At 43.1% G+C, this 20284-nt stretch overlaps 1 protein-coding gene across 3 annotated transcripts; it reads right to left on the minus strand.

The window, feature by feature from the left end:
* Positions 1 to 2731: 2731 nt before the first annotated feature.
* DNAJC27 (DnaJ heat shock protein family (Hsp40) member C27) lies at positions 2732 to 14436 on the minus strand. Of its 3 annotated transcripts, XM_088052957.1 has the most exons (7): positions 14337 to 14436; positions 13894 to 13976; positions 12648 to 12717; positions 10796 to 10960; positions 8561 to 8683; positions 6197 to 6357; positions 2732 to 2972 (listed from the first exon to the last, which is right to left on the minus strand). In XM_088052957.1, exons 1-7 carry the CDS (start codon positions 14421 to 14423, stop codon positions 2840 to 2842), a joined length of 822 nt encoding a protein of 273 aa, XP_087909083.1. In that variant the 5' UTR covers positions 14424 to 14436; the 3' UTR covers positions 2732 to 2839. The 3 variants fall into 3 exon arrangements, with proteins under 3 accessions (XP_087909083.1, XP_087909081.1, XP_087909082.1); XM_088052955.1 differs by lacking the exon at positions 2732 to 2972 and having other exon boundaries at positions 5207 to 6357; XM_088052956.1 differs by lacking the exons at positions 2732 to 2972; positions 12648 to 12717 and having other exon boundaries at positions 5207 to 6357; positions 14337 to 14392.
* Between the last annotated feature and the right edge of the window lie 5848 nt (positions 14437 to 20284).

The raw sequence follows: 20284 nt of genomic DNA on the forward strand, positions 1-20284 counted from the left end.
GAAAAAATGGGAAAAATCGGGAAAAAAAAGGGTAAAAAAATCAGAAAAAAATTCGGGAAAAATGGGAAAAATCGGGAAAAATCGGGAAAAAAAAAAGGGAAAAAAATCAGAAAAAATTTGGGAAAAATTTGGGAAAAATTGGGAAAAAAACCAGGAAAAAAAATCGGGAAAAATTGGGGAAAATGGGAAAAATGAGGAAAAATTTGGGGAAAAATGGGAAAAATGAAGAAAATGGGAAAAATGGGAAAAATGGAAAGAATTGGGAAAATGGTAAAAATTGGGAAAAATCAGGAAAAAATGGGAAAAAAACAGGAAAAAAAATGGGGAAAAAATCAGAAAAAATTCGGGAAAAATTCGTGAAAAATTGGGAAAAAAAACAGGAAAAAAATCGGGAAAATTGGGGAAAATGGGAAAAAATGGGAAAAATCAGGAAAAATGGGGAAAAATGGAAAAAATGGAAAAAAATGGAGACAAATGGGAAAATTGGGGAAAATTGGAAAAACGGCAAAAAATCGGGGAAAAATGCGAAAATTGGGAAAAATGGGAAATTTGGGAAAAATGGAAAAAGTGGGGGGAAATGGGTAAAAATGGGAAAAATCAGGAAAAATGGGAAAATTGGGGAAAATCAGGAAAAAATTGGGGAAAATCGGGAAAAAATTGGGAAAAATCGGGAAAAATTGGAAAAATGGGGGAAAATTGGGATAAATCAGGAAAAATGGGGAAAAATTGGGAAAAAATTGGGGAAAAATTGGGAAAAATCAGGAAAAATTGGGAAAATGGGAAAAATAACAGGAAAAATTCAATTCTCTCATCCTGAGAATTCCTGGGGGTGTTAAAATTTGGGATGAGGGAGAAGAAAATCCCGGAATTCCCAGCCCTGGGATCCCAGGAAATCGGTAAGAAACAAAAACTGGGAAAATTCAAAATAATTGGGAATTAAAACACAAAATTCCGGGGGTTTAAAATTCGGGATTGGGGAAAAATCCCGGGAATTGGCAGCGCCGGGGTCGCAGCAGTTGGAAAATTGGGAATTTTGGGGTTTTTCCAGGAATTTTTTTCCCTAGGGAATGTTTTTGAGGGGCGCGGCCCAGGGACTTGAAGGGGAAAAAACTGGGAAAAATTGGGAAAAATTGGGGAAAAATTGGGGAAAAGTGTGAAAAAATCAGGAAAAATTGGAAAAACCAGGAATTTGGGGGTTTTTCCTGGGAATTTTTGGGTTTTTCCCGGGAATTTTTAGGGGATGTTTTTGCTTGAAGGGGAAAAAAATCAGGAAAAATTGCGAAAAAAATCAGGAAAAATTGGGGAAAAAGTGAAAAAAAAATGGAAAAAAATTGGGAAAAAATGAAAAAATTGTGGGAAAAATTGGGGAAAAATCGGGAAAATTTTGGGAGAAAAAAACCAGGAATTTTTGGGTTTTTCCCGGGAATTTTTAGGGAATATTTTTGAGGAGCGCGGCCCAGGGCCTTGAAGGGGAAAAATTGGGAAAATCGGGAAAAACTGTGAAAAGATTGTGAAAAATTGGAAAAAAATTGTGAAAAAATCAGGAAAAATCGGGAAAAAAATCAGAAAAAATCAGGAAAAAATTGGAAAAAAACCGGGAATTTTGGGGTTTTTCCCGGGAATTTTTAGGGAATGTTTTTGAGGAGCGCGGCGCGGGCGCTGCCCAGGGCCTTGAAGGGAAAAAATCGGGAAAACTGGGAAAAATTGTGAAAAAATTGTGAAAAATTAGGAAATAAATCGGGAAAAAATTGCAAAAAATCGGGAAAAAAGTGGGAATTTTGGGGTTTTTCCCAGGGATTTTTAGGGAGTGTTTTTGAGGAGCGCTGCTCAAGCCTTGAAGGGAAAAAAGCGGGAAAAAAATGGGAAAAAAATCAGGAAAAAATCAGGAAAAATCGGAAAAAATTGGGAAAAAATTGGGAAAAAAATCGGGAATTTTTGGGGTTTTCCTGGGAATTTTTTGGGTTTTTCCCGGGAATTTTTAGGGAGTGTTTTTGAGGAGCGCTGCTCAAGCCTTGAAGGGAAAAAAGCGGGAAAAAAATGGGAAAAAATCAGGAAAAAATCAGGAAAAAATTGGAAAAAATTGGGGAAAAATCGGGAAAAAATTGGGAAAAAAGTGGGAATTTTGGGGTTTTTCCCGGGAATTTTTAGGGAATGTTTTTGAGGAGCGCGGCGCGGGCGCTGCCCAGGGCCTTGAAGGGAAAAAATCGGGAAAATTGTGAAAAATTGTGAAAAAATTGTGAAAAATTAGGAAATAAATTGGGAAAAAATTGCAAAAAATCGGGAAAAAAGTGGGAATTTTGGGGTTTTTCCCAGGAATTTTTAGGGAGTGTTTTTGAGGAGCGCTGCTCAAGCCTTGAAGGGAAAAAAGCGGGAAAAAAATGGGAAAAAAATCAGGAAAAATCAGGAAAAATTGGGAAAAAAGTCAGTAAAAAATTGGGAAAAAAGTGGGAATTTTTGGGGTTTTCCTGGGAATTTTTTGGGTTTTTCCCAGGAATTTTTAGGGAGTGTTTTTGAGGAGCGCTGCTCAAGCCTTGAAGGGAAAAAAGCGGGAAAAAAATGGGAAAAAATCAGGAAAAAATCAGGAAAAAATTGGAAAAATTGGGAAAAAATCGGGAAAAAATTGGGAAAAAAGTGGGAATTTTTGGGGTTTTCCTGGGAATTTTTTGGGTTTTTCCCGGGAATCTTTAGGGAGTGTTTTTGAGGAGCGCTGCTCAAGCCTTGAAGGGAAAAAAGCGGGAAAAAAATGGGAAAAAAATCAGGAAAAAATCAGGAAAAATCGGAAAAAATTGGGAAAAAATCGGGAAAAAAGTGGGAATTTTGGGGTTTTTCCCGGGAATTTTTAGGGAATGTTTTTGAGGAGCGCGGCGCGGGCGCTGCCCAGGGCCTTGAAGGCGTCCTCGCTGCCGGGGGCCGGGCACTTGTCGGGGTGCAGGAGCACGGCCAGGCGCCGATAGGCCTTGCTCACCTCCTCCCTGCGGGGGGAAAAAAAACCGGGAATCAGGGAAAAATCCCGGAATTCCCAACCCTGGGAATGGTCAGGATGAGGGGTGGGGGAGGGGAAATCGGGAAAATGGGGAAAAAGGGGGAAAAATCGGGGAAAGATGGGGAAAAATTGGGGAAAATTTGGGGAAAATCCGGAATAAAAGGAAGGATTTGGGCTGGAATTGTCATCCTGAGAATTCCTGGAGGGTTAAAATTTGGGATGAGGGGGAAAAAATCCCGGGATTCCCAGCCCTGGGAATGGTCAGGGGAAGGGGCCAGGGAGGGGAAAGCGGGAAAATGGGGAAAAATGGGGAAAATCGGGGAAAAAATGGGGAAAATTTGGGGAAAAATGGGGAAATTTGGGGATGAATGGGAGGATTTGGGTGGGAATTCTCAGAATTCTCATCCAGAGAATTCCTGGGGGTGTAAAATTTGGGATGAGGGGGGAAAAAACCCTGGAATTCCCAGCCCTGGGAATGGGAGGAGAGCGGCGGGAAAGGAAAAAATTGGGGAAAATGGGGAAATTCGGGAATGAATGTGAGGATTTGGGGGGGAATTTTCATCCTGAGAATTCCTGGAGGGTTAAAAATCGGGATGAGGGGGAAAATCTTGGAATTCCCAGCCCTGGGAATGAGAGGAGAGCGGCGGGAAAAGGAAAAAACTGGAAAAAATGGGGGAAAAACGGGGAAAATTTGGAATAAAAGGAAGGATTTGGGGGAGAATTTTCATCCTGAGAATTCCCGGGGGTTTTAAAATTCGGGATGAAGGAAAAATTCCCGGCTCCAGCTGGATCTTCCCGCGGGATTTTTAGGGATTTGAGGTCTGGGAAGAGCTCCTGGAATATCCCGGGGATGAGGGAAGGGCGGAGTTGGGAACGAGTCCGGAATTCCAGGGAAAAACCAGTCCCGGAGGATGGATTTTCTCCGGGAATTTTTTCCTGAGGAATTGGGATTCGGGGAATTCCGGTACGGTTCAGGAGCTGGGAATGTTCCTTGATCCGGGAGAGCTGCGATATTCCCGTGGAAAAATTCCAAGGATTCGCTGGGAATTCCCAAATCCCAAATTCCTGCCCCGTTTTTCCCAGGGAATTCCCTCCCAAATCCCAGCCTGGGGTTGGATCCAGCCCCATCCCAAGGGAAGGGATTTTGGGAATTCCCTGGGAATTGGGGACTCCAGGAAGGGTCTCCCTATCCCAGAATTCCATAAAAATCCCTTCGGGATGGATCCTGAGCGCCCTGGATCCCGGAATCCCGGAATGGCTTCAATAATTCCCAAATAATTCCAGAATAATTCCAGAAAAAATTCCTGAATAATTAACAAGTAATTCCCAAATAATTCCCAATTAATTCCCGAAAAATTCCCAAATAATTCCCGAGTAATTCCAGGTTCATTCGGGATCCAATCCCAGGCTGGGAATGGAGGGAATTCCCTGGGAAAACGGGGAGGGATTTGGGATTTGGGAAGGAATTCCTGGGGTATCCCAAAAAAAAAACCCCAAATCCCAGAAAATCCCTTCCCAGAATTCCATAAAAATCCCTGGGGATGGATCCCGAGCCTCCTGGATCCCGGAATTCCGTGGGATGGGATCTGTGGATTCCCAATCCCACCCCATTCCCACCAATCCGCTCCGGCTTTTCCTTGGACGCTCCCAGGAATTCCCGCCTTTTCCCACGGGAATTCCATCTTTTCTCAGGGAATTTCCACCTTTTCCCGTGGGAATCACACTTTTTTTCCATAGGAATTCCGCCTTTTCCCACGGGAATTCTGCCTCTCCCCGCAGGAATTCCACCTTTTCCAATGGGAACTTCCACCTTTTTCCCAGAGGAATCCCGCCTTTTCCGATGGGAATTCCGCCTCTCCTGTGGGAATTTCCACTTTTTCCCCGCGGGAATTTCAGCTTTTCCCTCGGGAATTCCGCCTTTTCCCACGGGAATTCAACCATTTCCCGTGGGAATTCCGCCTTTTCCCGTGGGAATTCCGCCTTTTCCCGTGGGAATTCCACCTTTTCCTTTGGAAATCCCTTCATTTCCTGCAGGAAATTCCTTTCCCCTCAGGAATTCCGCCTTTTCCCTCGGGAATTCCGCCTCTCCCCATGGGAATTCCGCCTTTTCCCGTGGGATTTCTGCCTTTTCCCCATGGGAATTCCGCCTTTTCCTGCGGGAATTCTGCCTTTTCCCCATGGGAATTCCGCCTTTTCCTGCAGGAAATTCCTCTCTCCGCGGGAATTCCGCCTCTTCCCGTGGGAATTCCGGCTTTTCCCATGGGAATTCTGCCTCTCCCCATGGAATTTCTGCTTTTCCTGTGGGAATTCCGCCTTTTCCTGCAGGAAATTCATTTTCCCTCGGGAATTCCGCCTTTTCCCGTGGGAATTCAACCACTTCCCACGGGAATTCCGCCTCTTCCAGCGGGAATTCCGCCTTTTCCTGCAGGAATTCCACCATTTCCAGCAGGAAATTCCTTTTCCCGTGGGAATTCCGCCTTTTCCCGTGGGAATTCCTTTTTCCTGCGAGAATTCCGCCTCTCCCCATGGAATTTCTGCCTTTTCCTGCGGGAATTCCGCCATTTCCAGCAGGAAATTCCTTTTCCCGTGGGAAATCCATCTTTTCCTGTTGGAATTCCGCCTCTTCCCGTGGGAATTCCGGCTTTTCCCATGGAAATTCCAGCTCTTCCCGTGTGAATTCCAGCTGTTCCTGCAGGAAGTTCCTTTTCCCATGGGGATTCCGCCTTTTCCCGCAGTAATTCCGCCTTTTCCTGCAGAAAATTCCTTTTCCCATGGGAATTCCGCCCTTCCCCCCAAAGAATTCCATCTTTTCCCATGGGAATTCCGCCTTTTCCCATGGGAATTCCGCCTTTTCCCATGGGAATTCCACCTTTTCCCATGGGATTTCTGCTTTTCCGGTGGGAATTCCACCTTTTCCCGTGGGAATTCCGCCTCTCCCCATGGGAATTCCACCTTTTCCCATGGGATTTCTGCTTTTCCTGCAGGAATTCCACCTTTTCCCATGGAAATTCCACCTTTTCCCGTGGGAATTCCACCATTTCCAGCAGGAAACTCCTTTTCCCTCGGGAATTCTGCCTCTCCCCATGGGAATTCCACCTTTTCCCACGGAAATTCCACCTTTTCCCACGGAAAATCAACCTTTTCCTGCAGGAAACTCCTTTTCCCGCGGGAATTCCGGCTCTCCCCGCGGGAATTCCGGCTCTCCCCCCGCACCTGGTGGCTCCGGGTTTGAGCCCCAGCGTGTCCCAGCTGTCCTTGCTGCTGCGGATCCTGCGGATGGCGTCCGCCTGCTCCCGCGTGAAGCCGATCCCGGCGCCGCCCGCCGGCCGCTTCCCGCCGTTCTCGCACAGCTCCAGCAGGGCCGAGTAGAAAGTCTGGGAATTCCGGCATCCCGGAAGGTTCCCGTCCGCGGTTCCCGTCAGCCCTTTCCTGCCCGGCTCCCGCCGTTCCCACCCGGATCCCCGATGGGAATTCCCACCCGGGAAATCTCCTGGGTCGCTCTCATCCATCCCCCCCATCCCGAATTCCCACCCAATTCCCAAATCCTCAAATCACAAATCCCAAATTCCCAATTCCCAATTCCCACATTCCCCAATTCCCAATTCCCAATTCCCACATTCCCAATTCCCACATTCCCAATTCCCACATTCCAAATTCCCACATTCCCAATTCCCAATTCCCACATTCCCAATTCCCAAATTCCCAATTCCCACATTCCCAATTCCCAATTCCCAAATTCCCAATTCCCACATTCCCCAATTCCCAATTCCCCAATTCCCAATTCCCACATTCCCAATCCCCAATTCCCACATTCCCAATCCCCAATTCCCACATTCCCAATTCCCACATTCCCAATCCCCAATTCCCACGTTCCCAATTCCCAAATTCCCAATTCCCAATTCCCAATTCCCAAATTCCCAATTCCCAAATTCCCAATTCCCACATTCCCAATTCCCACATTCCCAATTCCCAATTCCCACATTCCCAATTCCCACATTCCCCAATTCCCAAATCCCCAATTCCCACATTCCCAATTCCCAAATTCCCAATTCCCACGTTCCCAATTCCCACATTCCCCAATTCCCACATCTCCCGCTGTTCCCACCCGGATTCCTTCCGGGAATTTCCACCCGGGAAATCTCCTGGGTCGCTCTCATCCATCCCCCTCATCCTGAATTCCCACCCAATTCCCAAATCCCCGATTCCCACATTCCCAAATTCCCAATTCCCACATTCCCAATTCCCACATTCCCAAACCCCAAATCCCCAATTCCCAAATCCCCGATTCCCAATCCCCAAACTCCAACTCCCCATTCCCAACCCCCAACCGTTCCGAATCCCAGAATCCCGCTGGGAATTCTGGCTCATTCCCGGCACCTGGAACATCTCCTGGATGCCCTCTCATCCCTCCCTTCATCCCAGTTCCCAATTCCCAATCCCCAATTCCCCATTCCCAGTCAATTCCCAATCAATTCCCAATCAATTCCCAATCAATTCCCAATCAATTCCCAATCAATTCCCAATCCCCAACTCCCAGATTCCCGCATTCCCTATCATTCCCGGCACCTGGAACACCTCCTGGATCCCTCTCATCCCAATTCCCAATTCCCAGTTCCCAATTCCCAACTCCTGGCACCTGGAACATCTGGATCCCTCTCATCCCTCCCAATTCCTGATCCCCCCAGCCATTCCCGCATTCCCGCATTCCCGCATTCCCGTGTCATTCCCGGCACCTGGAACACCTCCTGGATGCCCTTTCATCCCTCTCTTCATCCCAATTCCCAGATTCCCGTCATTCCCGTCATTCCCGGCACCTGGAACATCTCCTGGATCCCTCTCATCCCAATTCCCAATCCCCAAATCCTCAGTTCCCATTCCCGCATTCCCAGATTCCCGCATTCCCGTGTCATTCCCGGCACCTGGAACATCTCCTGGATCCCTCTCATCCCCCCAGCCATTCCCGCATTCCCGCATTCCCGTGTCATTCCCGGCACCTGGAACGTCTCCTGGATCCCTCTCATCCCCCCAGCCATCCCAGCATTCCCAGATTCCCGCATTCCCTATCATTCCCGGCACCTGGAACATCTCCTGGATGCCCTTTCATCCCTCTCTTCATCCCAATTCCCAGATTCCCGTCATTCCCGTCATTCCCGGCACCTGGAACATCTCCTGGATCCCTCTCATCCCAATTCCCAATCCCCAAATCCTCAGTTCCCATTCCCGCATTCCCAGATTCCCGCATTCCCTATCATTCCCGGCACCCGGAACATCTCCTGGATCCCTCTCATCCCCCCAGCCATTCCCGCATTCCCAGATTCCCGCATTCCCGTGTCATTCCCGGCACCTGGAACATCTCCTGGATCCCTCTCATCCCCCCAGCCATCCCAGCATTCCCAGATTCCCGCATTCCCGTGTCATTCCCGGCACCTGGAACATCTCCTGGATCCCTCTCATCCCCCCAGCCATCCCAGCATTCCCAGATTCCCGCATTCCCGTGTCATTCCCGGCACCCGGAACATCTCCTGGATCCCTCTCATCCCCCCAGCCATTCCCGCATTCCCGTGTCATTCCCGGCACCTGGAACATCTCCTGGATGCCCTCCCCGCTCTGGGCCGAGGTTTCGCAGTAGAGGAACCCGCGGCTCTCGGCCCAGAGCCGCCCCTCGCTCTCGTCCACCGCCCGCGCCCGGCCCGCCTCCACCTGCGCCGGGAAAACACCGGGAATGGGGCTGGGAACACCGGGAATGGGGCTGGGAACACCGGGAATGGGGCTGGGAACACCGGGAATGGGGCTGGGAACACCGGGAATGGGGCTGGGAATGGGGCTGGGAATGACACCGGGAATGGGGCTGGGAACACCGGGAATGGGGCTGGGAACACCGGGAATGACCCCGGGAATGGGGCTGGGAATAACACCGGGAATGGGGCTGGGAACACCGGGAATGGGGCTAGCAACACCGGGAATGACACCGGGAATGGGGCTGGGAACACCGGGAATAACACCGGGAATGGGCATGGGAATGGGGCTGGGAACACCGGGAATGACACCGGGAATGGGGCTGGGAACACCGGGAATGGGGCTGGGAACACCGGGAATGACACCGGGAATGGCACCGGGAATGGGGCCGGGAATGCTGTGGATGGGGGGATGGGGGATGGGAGAAGTGCAAGCCCCCAGCACCGGGAAATGTGGGAAAAACAGATCTGGGAATTCTGGGGGAATCTTGGAAAAATCTGGAAGTTCTGGGAAAATCTTGGGAAAAATCTGGGGAAAATCCGGGAAAAATCCATGAATTATGGGAAAATCTGGGAAAAAAATCTGGGAAAAATCTAGGAAAAAGTATGGGAAAAATCCAAGATTTCTGGGAACAATCTGGGAAAAATCTGGGGAAAATCTAGGAAAAAATCTGGGAAAAATCTGGGAAAAATCTGGGGAAAATCTGGGAATAAGTATGGGAAAAATCTGGGAAAACTCCGGGAAAAATCCACTAATTCTGGGAAAAAACTGGGGAAAATCTTGGAAAAATCTGGTAATTCTGGGAAAAATCTAGGAAAAAATCTGGAAAAAAGTATGGGAAAAATCTGAGGAAAAATCTGAGAAAAAAACCAAAAATTCTGGGAAAAATCTGGGAAAAATCCAGGAAAAATCTGGGAAAAATCTGAAAATTCTGGGAAAAATCCAGGAAAAATCCGGGAAAAATCCGGGAAAAAAACCAAAAATTCTGGGAAAAATCTTGGAAAAATTTGGGAAAGATCTGGGAAAAATCTGGGAAAAATCTGGGCAAAATCTGAAAATTCTGGGAAAAAAAATCCTGGAAAAAATCCAAGAAAAGTCTGGGAAAAATCTGGGAAAAATCTGAAAATTCTGGGAAAAATCCGGGAAAAATCCGGGAAAAATCCGGGAAAAAAACCAAAAATTCTGGGAAAAATCTGGGAAAAATCTGGGAAAAATCCGGGGAAAATCTGGGAAAAATCTGGGAAAAGTCTTGGAAAAATTTGGGAAAAATTTGGGAAAAAATCTGGGGAAAATCTGGGAAAAATCTTGGAAAAATCCGGGAAAATTCTGGGGAAAATCGAGGAAAAATCTGGGAAAAATCCGAAAAATTCTGCGAAAAATCCGGGAAAAATCTGAGAAAAATCCAGGAAAAATCTGAAAATTCGTGGAAAAATCTGGGAAAAATCCGGGAAAAATCCATGAAAAATCTGGGAAAAATCTGGGAAAAATCTGAAAATTCTGGGAAAAATCCAGGAAAAATCCGGGAAAAATCCGGGAAAAAAACCAAAAATTCTGGGAAAAATCTGGGAAAAATCCGGGGAAAATCTGGGAAAAATCTGGGAAAAGTCTTGGAAAAATTTGGGAAAAATTTGGGGAAAATCCGGGAAAAAATCTGGGGAAAATCTGGGAAAAATCTTGGAAAAATCCGGGAAAAATTGGGGAAAAATCTGGGCAAAATCTGGGAAAAATCTGAAAATTCTGGGAAAAATCCGGGAAAAATCTGAGAAAAATCCAGGAAAAATCTGAAAATTGGTGGAAAAATCTGGGAAAAATCCATGAAAAATCTGGGAAAAATCTGGGAAAAATCTGGGAAAAATCCAAGAAAAATCTGGGAAAAATTTGGGAAAAATCTGGGAAAAATCTGGGAAAAATCCGGGCAAAATCTGGGCAAAATCCGGGAAAAATCTGGGCAAAATCTGAAAATTCTGGGAAAAATCCGTGAAAAATCCGTGAAAAATGTGGGCAAACTCTGCGCAATCTGGGTTAATTCCGTGGGAAGGAGCGGGAATGCGCGTGGGGAACGTCGGGAAGCGACACCTTGTTGGCGCAGACGACGACGACGACGTTGTCCAGGCTGGCGTGGGGCCCCAGCTCCTGGCGCATCTCGGCCAGCCAGGAATCCAGGGAATCGAAGGATTCCTTGGATCCCACGTCGTACACCAGCAGCACCCCCTGCGTGTCCTTGTAGAACTCGTTCCGCACCTGCCGGGACACCCCGGAGGCGGGGATGGAGGGAATTCGCGGGGAAAACGACGCGAATTCCGCGGGAATAAATGGAATTCCCGGGGAAAACGACGCGAATTCCGCGGGAATACATGGAATTCCGGGGGAAAACTACACAAATTCACGGGGAAAAGGGAATTCTGGGGGGAAAACAGCACAAATTCTGGGAAAAGCTACGCGAATCCCAGGGAAAAAACAGAACGAATCCCAGGGAAAAAACAACATGAATCCCGGGAAAAATTCCGGGGAAAAAGAACACAAATCCCGGGAAAAAAGCAACACAAATCCCAGAAAAAAAAGTGAATTCTGGGGAAAAACAGCACAAATCCCAGGAAAAAACAACATACAAACCCTGGGAAAAAAGTGAATTCTGGGAAAAAAGAACACAAATCCTGGGAAAAAACAAATTCCGGGAAAAAAGAACACAAATCCCGGGAAAAACAACACAAACACCAGGAAGAAACTGAATTCTGGGGAAAAAGCAACACAAATCCCGGGAAAAATTCTGGGAAAAAACAACACAAATCCCCGGGAAATAAATGGAATTCTGGGAAAAAACAACACACAAATCCAGGGAAAACTGAATTCTGGGGAAAAAGCCAACACAAATCCCGGGAAAAAAGTGAATTCTGGGGAAAAGAAATGAATCCTGGGAAAAAAAAGAATTCTGGGAAAAAAAATCCCGGGAAGAAACAAATCCCGGGAAAAAATGAATCCTGAGAAAAAAATGAATCCTGGGGAAAACTGAATTCCGGGATAAAACACAAATCCCAGGAATAAAACAACAAAAATCCCGGGAAAAAAAAAAATCCAATCCTGGGAAAAAACCGGAATCCCAGGAAAAATCACCCCTGGGAAATCTGGGATTTGTGGGATGGGGAGGGAGAAAAATTCCCTGGAAAAATCGGAGCTGAGGGGATGGAAAATGGAGTGGGGGGAGGGGAGTTTTGGGGTTTTTTGGGATGCCGGGAGCAGAATTCCCAGCGGGAATTGGGGGTTTGGGGGAGGAGCTGGTGGATTCCTGGAAAAGCCGGATCGGGCTGGGAATGGGGTGGGATTGGAAATCCCTGGATCCCATCCCGAGGAATTCCGGGATCCAGGAGGCTCGGGATCCATCCCCAGGGATTTTTAATGGAATTCGGGAAAGGAAATCCAGGGATTTTCTGGGATTTGGGGTTTTTTTTTTGGGATACCCCAGGAATTCCTTCCCAAATCCCAAATCCCTCCCCGTTTTCCCAGGGAATTCCCTCCATTCCCAGCCTGGGATTGGATCCGGAATGAACCTGGAATTACTCGGGAATTATTTAGGAATCAGCCGGGAATTGTTTGGGAATTACTGGGGAAATATTCAGGAATTATTCGGGAATTTTTTGGGAATTATTCTGGGAATTATTTGGGAATTACTGAAGCCATTCCGGGATTCCGGGATCCAGGGCGCTCAGGATCCATCCCGAGGGATTTTTATGGAATTCTGGGATAGGGAGACCCTTCCCGCAGTCCCCAATTCCCAGGGAATTCCCAAAATCCCTTCCCTTGGGATGGGGCCGGATCCAACCCCAGGCTGGGAATGGAGGGAATTCCCTGGGAAAAAACTTGGGAGAAGAAGTTGGGAAAACGCCAGGGAAAGGATTCCCGGCTTTCCGGGGGGAACTTTGGGAATTCTGACCTCGTAGAAGAAGGGGTGTCCGGCCATGTCGAAAATGTTCACCTTGATCTCCCGATCCCGGATCTGCACCCTGGGAAAATCCCGGAATTCCGGGATGGCCCAGCCGGGAAAAAAAATTCCCAGGAATTCCCAGCCCCGATCCGGGCGGGAACCATTCCCAAATTCCTGGGAAAATGGGATTTTCCTCCGGAAAAGCTCTCGGCTGTTCCCTCTCATCCCATCCCGATTTTCCAGGAAGGAATTCCGATCCCGCCTGGCTCCGACCTGCAGGGGCTGCTCCTGGTCCCCCGTTCCCATTCCCATTTTTCCCAATCCCATTCCCAAACCCAATCCCATTATTCCTATTCCCATTCCCGCCCCATTCCCGTTCCCAACCCCATCCCATTCCCGTCATGGGAATTATTCCCATTCCCATGCCAATCCCATTATTCCAGACCCAACCCCAATCCCAATCCCATTCCTGTTATTCCCAGTCTCAGTCCCGTTATTCCCATCATTCCCGTTCCCATTCCCTTTCCCATTCCCAATCCCATTCCTGTTATTCCCAGTCTCAATCCCGTTATTCCCGTTGCCCTCCCCATCCCCATTCCATTTTTACCATCCCAATCCCATCATTCCCATTTCCAAACCCATTCCCATTCCCATCATTCCCGTTCCTGCCACATTCCCATCCCCATCCCATTCCCATCATTCCCATTCCCATCCCATCATTCCCATCATTCCCATCCCCACTCCAATCCCATCATTCCCATTCCCATCATTCCCATCATTCCCATCATTCCCATCATTCCCATTCCCATCCCATCATTCCCATCATTCCCAATTCCCATCATTCCCATCATTCCCATTCCCATCATTCCCATCATTCCCATTCCCATCATTCCCATTCCCATCCCATCATTCCCATCATTCCCATTCCCATCATTCCCATTCCCATCCCATCATTCCCATCATTCCCATTCCCATCATTCCCATCATTCCCATTCCCATCATTCCCATCATTCCCATCATTCCCATTCCCATCATTCCCATTCCCATCCCATCATTCCCATCATTCCCATTCCCATCCCATCATTTCCATCCCATTCCCATCATTCCCATCCCATTCCCATCATTCCCATTCCCACATTCCCATCCCATAATTCCCAATCCCATCATTCCCATCCCCACTCCAATCCCACCATTCCCACATTCCCACCATTCCCACATTCCCACATTCCCACCATTCCCACATTCCCGCTCTCACTTGGTGACGCCGTAGTCGATGCCGATGGTGGCCAGGTACTTGGGCACGAACCTCTTCTCGCAGTACCGCTTGATGATGCAGCTCTGGCCGGCAGAAAACCGGGAATTCCCGCGGCAATTCCCACGGCAATTCCTCCGGAGCCGCATTTCCCGCCAATTCCCAACAATTCCAGGATTTGGGAACGGCGCCTTCCCCACCGTACCAGCGGCAGGCCCCGCCCCCTTCCCCGCCAGCCAATCAGAACAGCGCATGTTCCTGAAGCACCGCCCACCCACCTATCAATCACCTCACAAAGCCCCGCCCACCCAGCGGCAACAACAAGGCTCTGCCGGCTGCTGATTGGCTACCGCGCGCCAATCAGCGCAAAGCGCCCACCCTCCCGCGCTCTTGATTGGTCAACCCAGCTGCCCTTCACCGTCCGCCAGCCAATCGCAGCGCCTCACCTTGCCCACCTCGGCGTTGCCCATGGAGATGACTTTAACCCGCAACGCCTTGCGCGGCTCCTTCCGCTTGGCTGCGTTCGCCTCCATGGCGGACCCGCGGCGCCGCGGGCCGGGCCCGGTGCCGGCGCCGCTGCCGGCGCCGGCCCCGTGGGCAGAGGCCGAAGGGAGCCGGCAATGGCGGCAAAGCGGCGCTTCCGCCTCAGCCCGGCCGTGCCGCTCGAGTTCTCGCGAGATTTGCGGCGCGGCCGCGGTGGAGCCCCCCCCGCGCCCCACCCCACCGCGGGAGATCTCGCGAGATTTAAGGCGGGGGAAAGGTGGAGGGGGTACGGTCCGCCAGGGGGCGCCGAGGGGAGGGCGGGTCACGTGGCCGGGGTCACGTGACCGGTGTCATTGTCACTGTCCTTGCCACTGTCCTTGTCACTGTCACCTGTCCCAGTTCCCTTTTTCCTGTTCCCTTTTCCTGTTCCCTTTTTCATCCGCCTGCTTCCTGCCCCTGGTCCCCCAGCCTTGGCCTCTTGCCCTGTCCCCTGTCCCTCTCCCCTGTCCCCTGTCAATCATTCCCTGTCCCCTGTCAATCATTCCCTGTCCCCTGTCCCCTGTCAATCATTCCCTGTCCCCTGTCCCTGTCCCCTGTCCCCTGTCAATCATTCCCTGTCCCCTGTCCCCTGTCAATCATTCCCTGTCCCCTGTCCCCTGTCCCTGTCCCCTGTCCCTCTCCCCTGTCCCCTGTCAATCATTCCCTGTCCCCTGTCAATCATTCCCTGTCCCCTGTCCCCTGTCACTCATTCCCTGTCCCCTGTCACTCATTCCCTGTCCCCTGTCACTCATTCCCTGTCCCCTGTCACTCATTCCCTGTCCCCTGTCACTCATTCCCTGTTCTGTCACTCATTCCCTGTCCCTTGTCCCCTGTCCTCTGTCATTTATTCCTTGTCCTTCTCCCTGTCCCTTTTTCCCTTTTCCCGGAAATCCCGGAATCCTGAAGCAATCCCACAACAAATCCCAAAATCCCAGAACAAATCCTGAAATGAATCCCAGAATCCCGGAATAAATCCCGGAATGAATCCCAGAATCCCAGAATGAATCCTGGAATCAATCCCGAAATGAATCCCAGAATGAATCCCGGAATTAATCCCAGAATCCCAAAATCCCAGAATGAATCCTGGAATGAATCCCAAAATCCCAGAATGAATCCCAGAATGAATCCTGGAATCCCAAAATCCCAGAATGAATCCTGGAATGAATCCCAAAATCCCAGAATGAATCCCAGAATGAATCCTAAAATGAATCCCAAAATCCCAGAATGAATCCCGGAATTAATCGTGGAATGAGTCCTGGAATAAATCCCGGAATGAATCCCACAATCCCAGAACAAATCCCGAAATTAATCCTGGAATAAATCCCAGAACAAATCCTGGAATGAATCCCAGAATCCCAGAATGAATCCTGGAATTAATCCCGGAATGGATCCTGGAATCGATCCTGGAATCCCAAAATCCCAGAACGAATCCTGAAATGAATCCCAGAATCCCAGAATGAATCCCAGAATTAATCCCGGAATTAATCCCAGAATAAATCCCGGAATCCTGGAATAAATCCCGGAACAAGTCCTGGAATAAATCCCAGAAAGAATCCTGAAATGAATCCCGGAATCCCAGAATCCCAGAATTAATCCTGGAATTAATCCTGGAATCAATCCCAGAATGGATCCCAGAATGAATCCCGGAATGGATCCTGGAATGGATCCCGAAATGATTCATGGAGTGGATCCTGGAATGGATCCTGGAATGGATCCCGGAATGGATCCTGGAATGTATCCCGGAACGAATCATGGAATGGATCCCGGAATGGATCCTGGAATGGATCCCGGAATAGATCCTGGAATGGATCCCGGAATGGATCCCAGAATAAATCCTGGAATGAATCCCGGAATGGATCCTGGAATGGATCCTGGAATGAATCCCAGAATGAATCCCAGAATAAATCCTGGAATGGATCCCGGAATGGATCCCAGAATAAATCCTGGAATGAATCCCGGAATGGATTCTGGAATAAATCCTGGAATGAATCCCGGAGTGGATCCCAGAATAAATCCTGGAATGAATCCCGGAGTGGATCCCAGAATAAATCCTGGAATGGATCCCGGAATGAATCCCAGAATAAATCCTGGAATGGATCCCGGAATGGATCCCAGAATCCCACAATGAATCCCAGAATGAATCCCAGAATAAATCCTGGAATAAATCCCGGAATGAATCCTGGAATGGATCCTGGAATAAATCCCGGAATGAATCCCAGATTAATCCCGGAATCCCAAAATCCCAGAAGGAATCCCAGAATCCCGAGGGAATCCCGGCTGTTCCTCTGTGAAAAACGAGATTCACAACATTTTTTAACAGAATTTAAAATTTTAATTTAAAAAAAGACAATTAAGAGATAAAAATTGTGAAAAACGAGATTCACTTAATTTTATAGAAATTAAAAGTTTAATTAAAAGAAGACAATTAAGAGATAAAAATTGTGAAAAATGAGATTCATTTAATTTTTAGAGAAATTAAAAGTTTAATTAAAAAAAGACAATTAAGAGATAAAAATTGTGAAAAACGAGATTCACTTAATTTTATAGAAATTAAAAGTTTAATTAAAAGAAGACAATTAGGAGATAAAAACCGTGAAAAACGAGATTCACTTAATTTTTATAGAAATTAAAAATTTAATTAAGAAAAGGCAATTAGGAGATAAAAAAACAAAGATAAATTAACGGACCCGGCCAGGGGTCTCTGCGTGCACCTCGCCGACAAAGGATTGTTCCTTTAAAAACGGAATCCTACTGCGTATCCCGTTCTCTTAATTAATTATTAATTAATTAATTAACTAATTGATTAATGAATCAAGTAAAATGTGTTATACATAAATAAATAAATAAATAAATATTATAAATAAATATTATAAATAAATATTATAAATAAATATTATAAATAAATAAATATTATTTAAAAATAAATAGATAAATAAAAATAGCTGTAATATAAATATAAATGTAAATATAAATATAAATATAAATATAAATTATAAATATAAATATAAATATAAATATAAATATGAATATAAACAAATTGTAAACATATATAAATAATATAATATAAATAATAAATAATAAAATAAATATTAATATTATTATTAATAATAAATAACTAAATAAATCATAAATATAAAATTATAAATAATATAAATAAATCATAAATTAAATATTAACTAATAAATAAAAATATATTATAAATAAATAAGTATAAATAAATGTATTATAAATAAATAAATAAAAAATAAAGAATTTTAAAATAAATAATTTATGAATAATAAATAAATAAAACATATTAGAAATAAATAAGTATAAACAAATATATTATAAATAAATAGAGAAGTAAATAGATAAATAAATATATTCTAAATAAAAAATAAATTAGAAATAAATAAAAACATTTTTTTATAATTTTATATAATTGTTATAATATATAATATCTTCTAATGTGTATTAATTTTATTATTAATTAAATAAGTTTATCATTTTTATTATTATATAATATAGAGTATCTTATAATGTGCATTAATGTTATTAATAATTAGTTTTTTTATATTATTATTATAATATAGAATATCTTCTAATGTGTATTAATTTTATTAATAATTAATTAAATTTATTATTTTTATTTTTATTTAATCATTATATATAATATTTTCTAATGTGTATTAATTTCATTAATAATTAATTAAATCAGTTTATTATTTTTATTATTACATTATATATTATAATATATAATATCTTATCATGTGTATTAATTTTATTATTAATTATTTTTATTTTTATTATTATATATTGTAATATAAAATATTTTATAATATATTTACTTTATTATTAATTAAATCATTAATTTTATTAATTTTATTATCACATAACATGTATTAACATATATATTATATACTATTATTATGTATACACAGATTATATTGTTGGGTTTTTTTATTAAACTTTTGAATTAAACTCCTAATTGTCTTTTTAATTAAATGTTTGAATCCTATAAAAATTAGGGTTTAATTCATTAATTTAATTAGCTATTAGAATGCGGGGGGGGGGGGGTCTCCGGCTATTTAATTAATTTAATTAGCTATAATTAATATTATAATTTAATAGTTACAATAAGGGAAACTGTATTAATACAACAAAATTTTCTAATCCTACGCACGTCACACTCATTTAAATATTTTAATATTTGCGAAAATATTTTTAAGATAATAATAAATATTAATATTAAAAATTGAATTAAATTATTTAAAATGTTAATTAAATAATTAAATATTAAATAATATTAAACACAAATATTAAATTTTAAAAATAAAATGTTTATTTTCAAAAATATTTTAATATTTGCCAAAATATTTTTAAGATAATAAATATTAATAGTAAATAATTAAATTAAAATATTAAAAATGCTAACTAATTAAATTAAATCATATTCAATATAAATATTAAATTTTTAAAAAAATGTTCGTTTTAAAGAATATTTTAATATTTGTGAAAATATTTTTAAGATAATAATATTAAAATTAATGTTAAATAATTAAATTAAATTATTAAAAACGTTTATTAACTAATTAAATTAAATAATATTCAATAAATAATAGTTAAAGTGTTCATTTTTAAAAATTGTTTAATATTTGGGAGAATATTTTTAAAATAATAATTATAAATATCAATATTAAAAATCTGAATTACATTACTTAAAACGTTAATTAAATAATTAATTAAATAATATTAAATATAAATATTAAATTTGAAAAATAAAATGTTTCTTTTAAAAAATATTTTTATATTTGCGAAAATATTTTTAGGATAATAATAAATATTAATAGCAAATAATTAAATTAAATTATTAAAAATGTTAACTAATTAAATTAAATCATATTCAATATAAATATTAAATTTGAAAAAAATGTTTGTTTTAAAAAAATATCTTAATATTTGCGAAAATACTTTTAAAATAATAATAATATATATTAATATTAAAAAATTGAATTAAGGTATTTTAAAACGTTAATTAATTAATTAAATAATTGAATAATATTAAATAGAAATGTTAAATTTAAAAAAATAAAATGTTTATTTTAAAAAATATCTTGATATTTGCGAAAATATCTTTAAGATAATAATAAATATCATTAGTAAATAAATTAAATTATTAAAAATGTCAATTAACTAATTAAGTTAAATAATATTCAATATAAATATTAAATTAAAAAAATAAAGTGTTTATTTTAAAAAATAGTTTAATATTTGAGAAATATTTTTAAAATAATAATCATAAATATTAATATTAAAAATTTAATTAAATTATTTTAAATGTTAATTAAACAATTAAATATCAAACAATTAAATAATATTAAATATAAATATTAAATTAGAAAAGAAATAAAATGTTTATTTAAAAAAATAGTTTAATATTTGCGAAAAGCTGAAAATAAAATCTGTGCCTGTAACGGCCTCCTGCCCTGTCCCTGTCCCTTCTTTTCCCGGAAATCCCGGAATTCTGAGGCAATCCCACAAAAAATCCCAGAATCCCAGAACGAATCCCAGAATCCCACAAAGAATCCCGGAACGAATCCCAGAATCCCAGAAGGAATCCTGGAACGAATCCCGGAATGAATCCTGGAATAAATCCTGGAATGGATCCTGGAATGAATCCTGGAATAAATCCTGGAATGGATCCCGGAATGAATCCTGGAATAAATCCTGGAATGGATCCCGGAATGAATCCTGGAATAAATCCTGGAATGGATCCTGGAATGAATCCTGGAATGGATCCCGGAATGAATCCCAAAATCCCACAAAGAATCCCGGAACGAATCCCAGAATCCCAGAAGGAATCCTGGAACGAATCCCGGAATGAATCCTGGAA

The sequence above is a fragment of the Pseudopodoces humilis genome, chromosome 3, assembly GCF_049639895.1.
Source record: "Pseudopodoces humilis isolate 2021_Gansu_Grassland_sample_001 chromosome 3, ASM4963989v1, whole genome shotgun sequence".
Taxonomy (NCBI): Eukaryota; Metazoa; Chordata; class Aves; order Passeriformes; family Paridae; genus Pseudopodoces; species Pseudopodoces humilis.

Excerpts from the sequence above, each read along its gene's own strand:
- DNAJC27 (XM_088052955.1), bottom strand. The coding sequence starts at position 14,423 with ATGGAGGCGAACGCAGCCAAGCGGAAGGAGCCGCGCAAGGCGTTGCGG. Across the intron at positions 12,718-13,893 it reads ATCGACTACGGCGTCACCAA|GGTGCAGATCCGGGATCGGG; the intron begins GTGAGAGCGGGA and ends GGATTTTCCCAG. Across the intron at positions 10,961-12,647 it reads GACACCCCTTCTTCTACGAG|GTGCGGAACGAGTTCTACAA; the intron begins GTCAGAATTCCC and ends GTGTCCCGGCAG.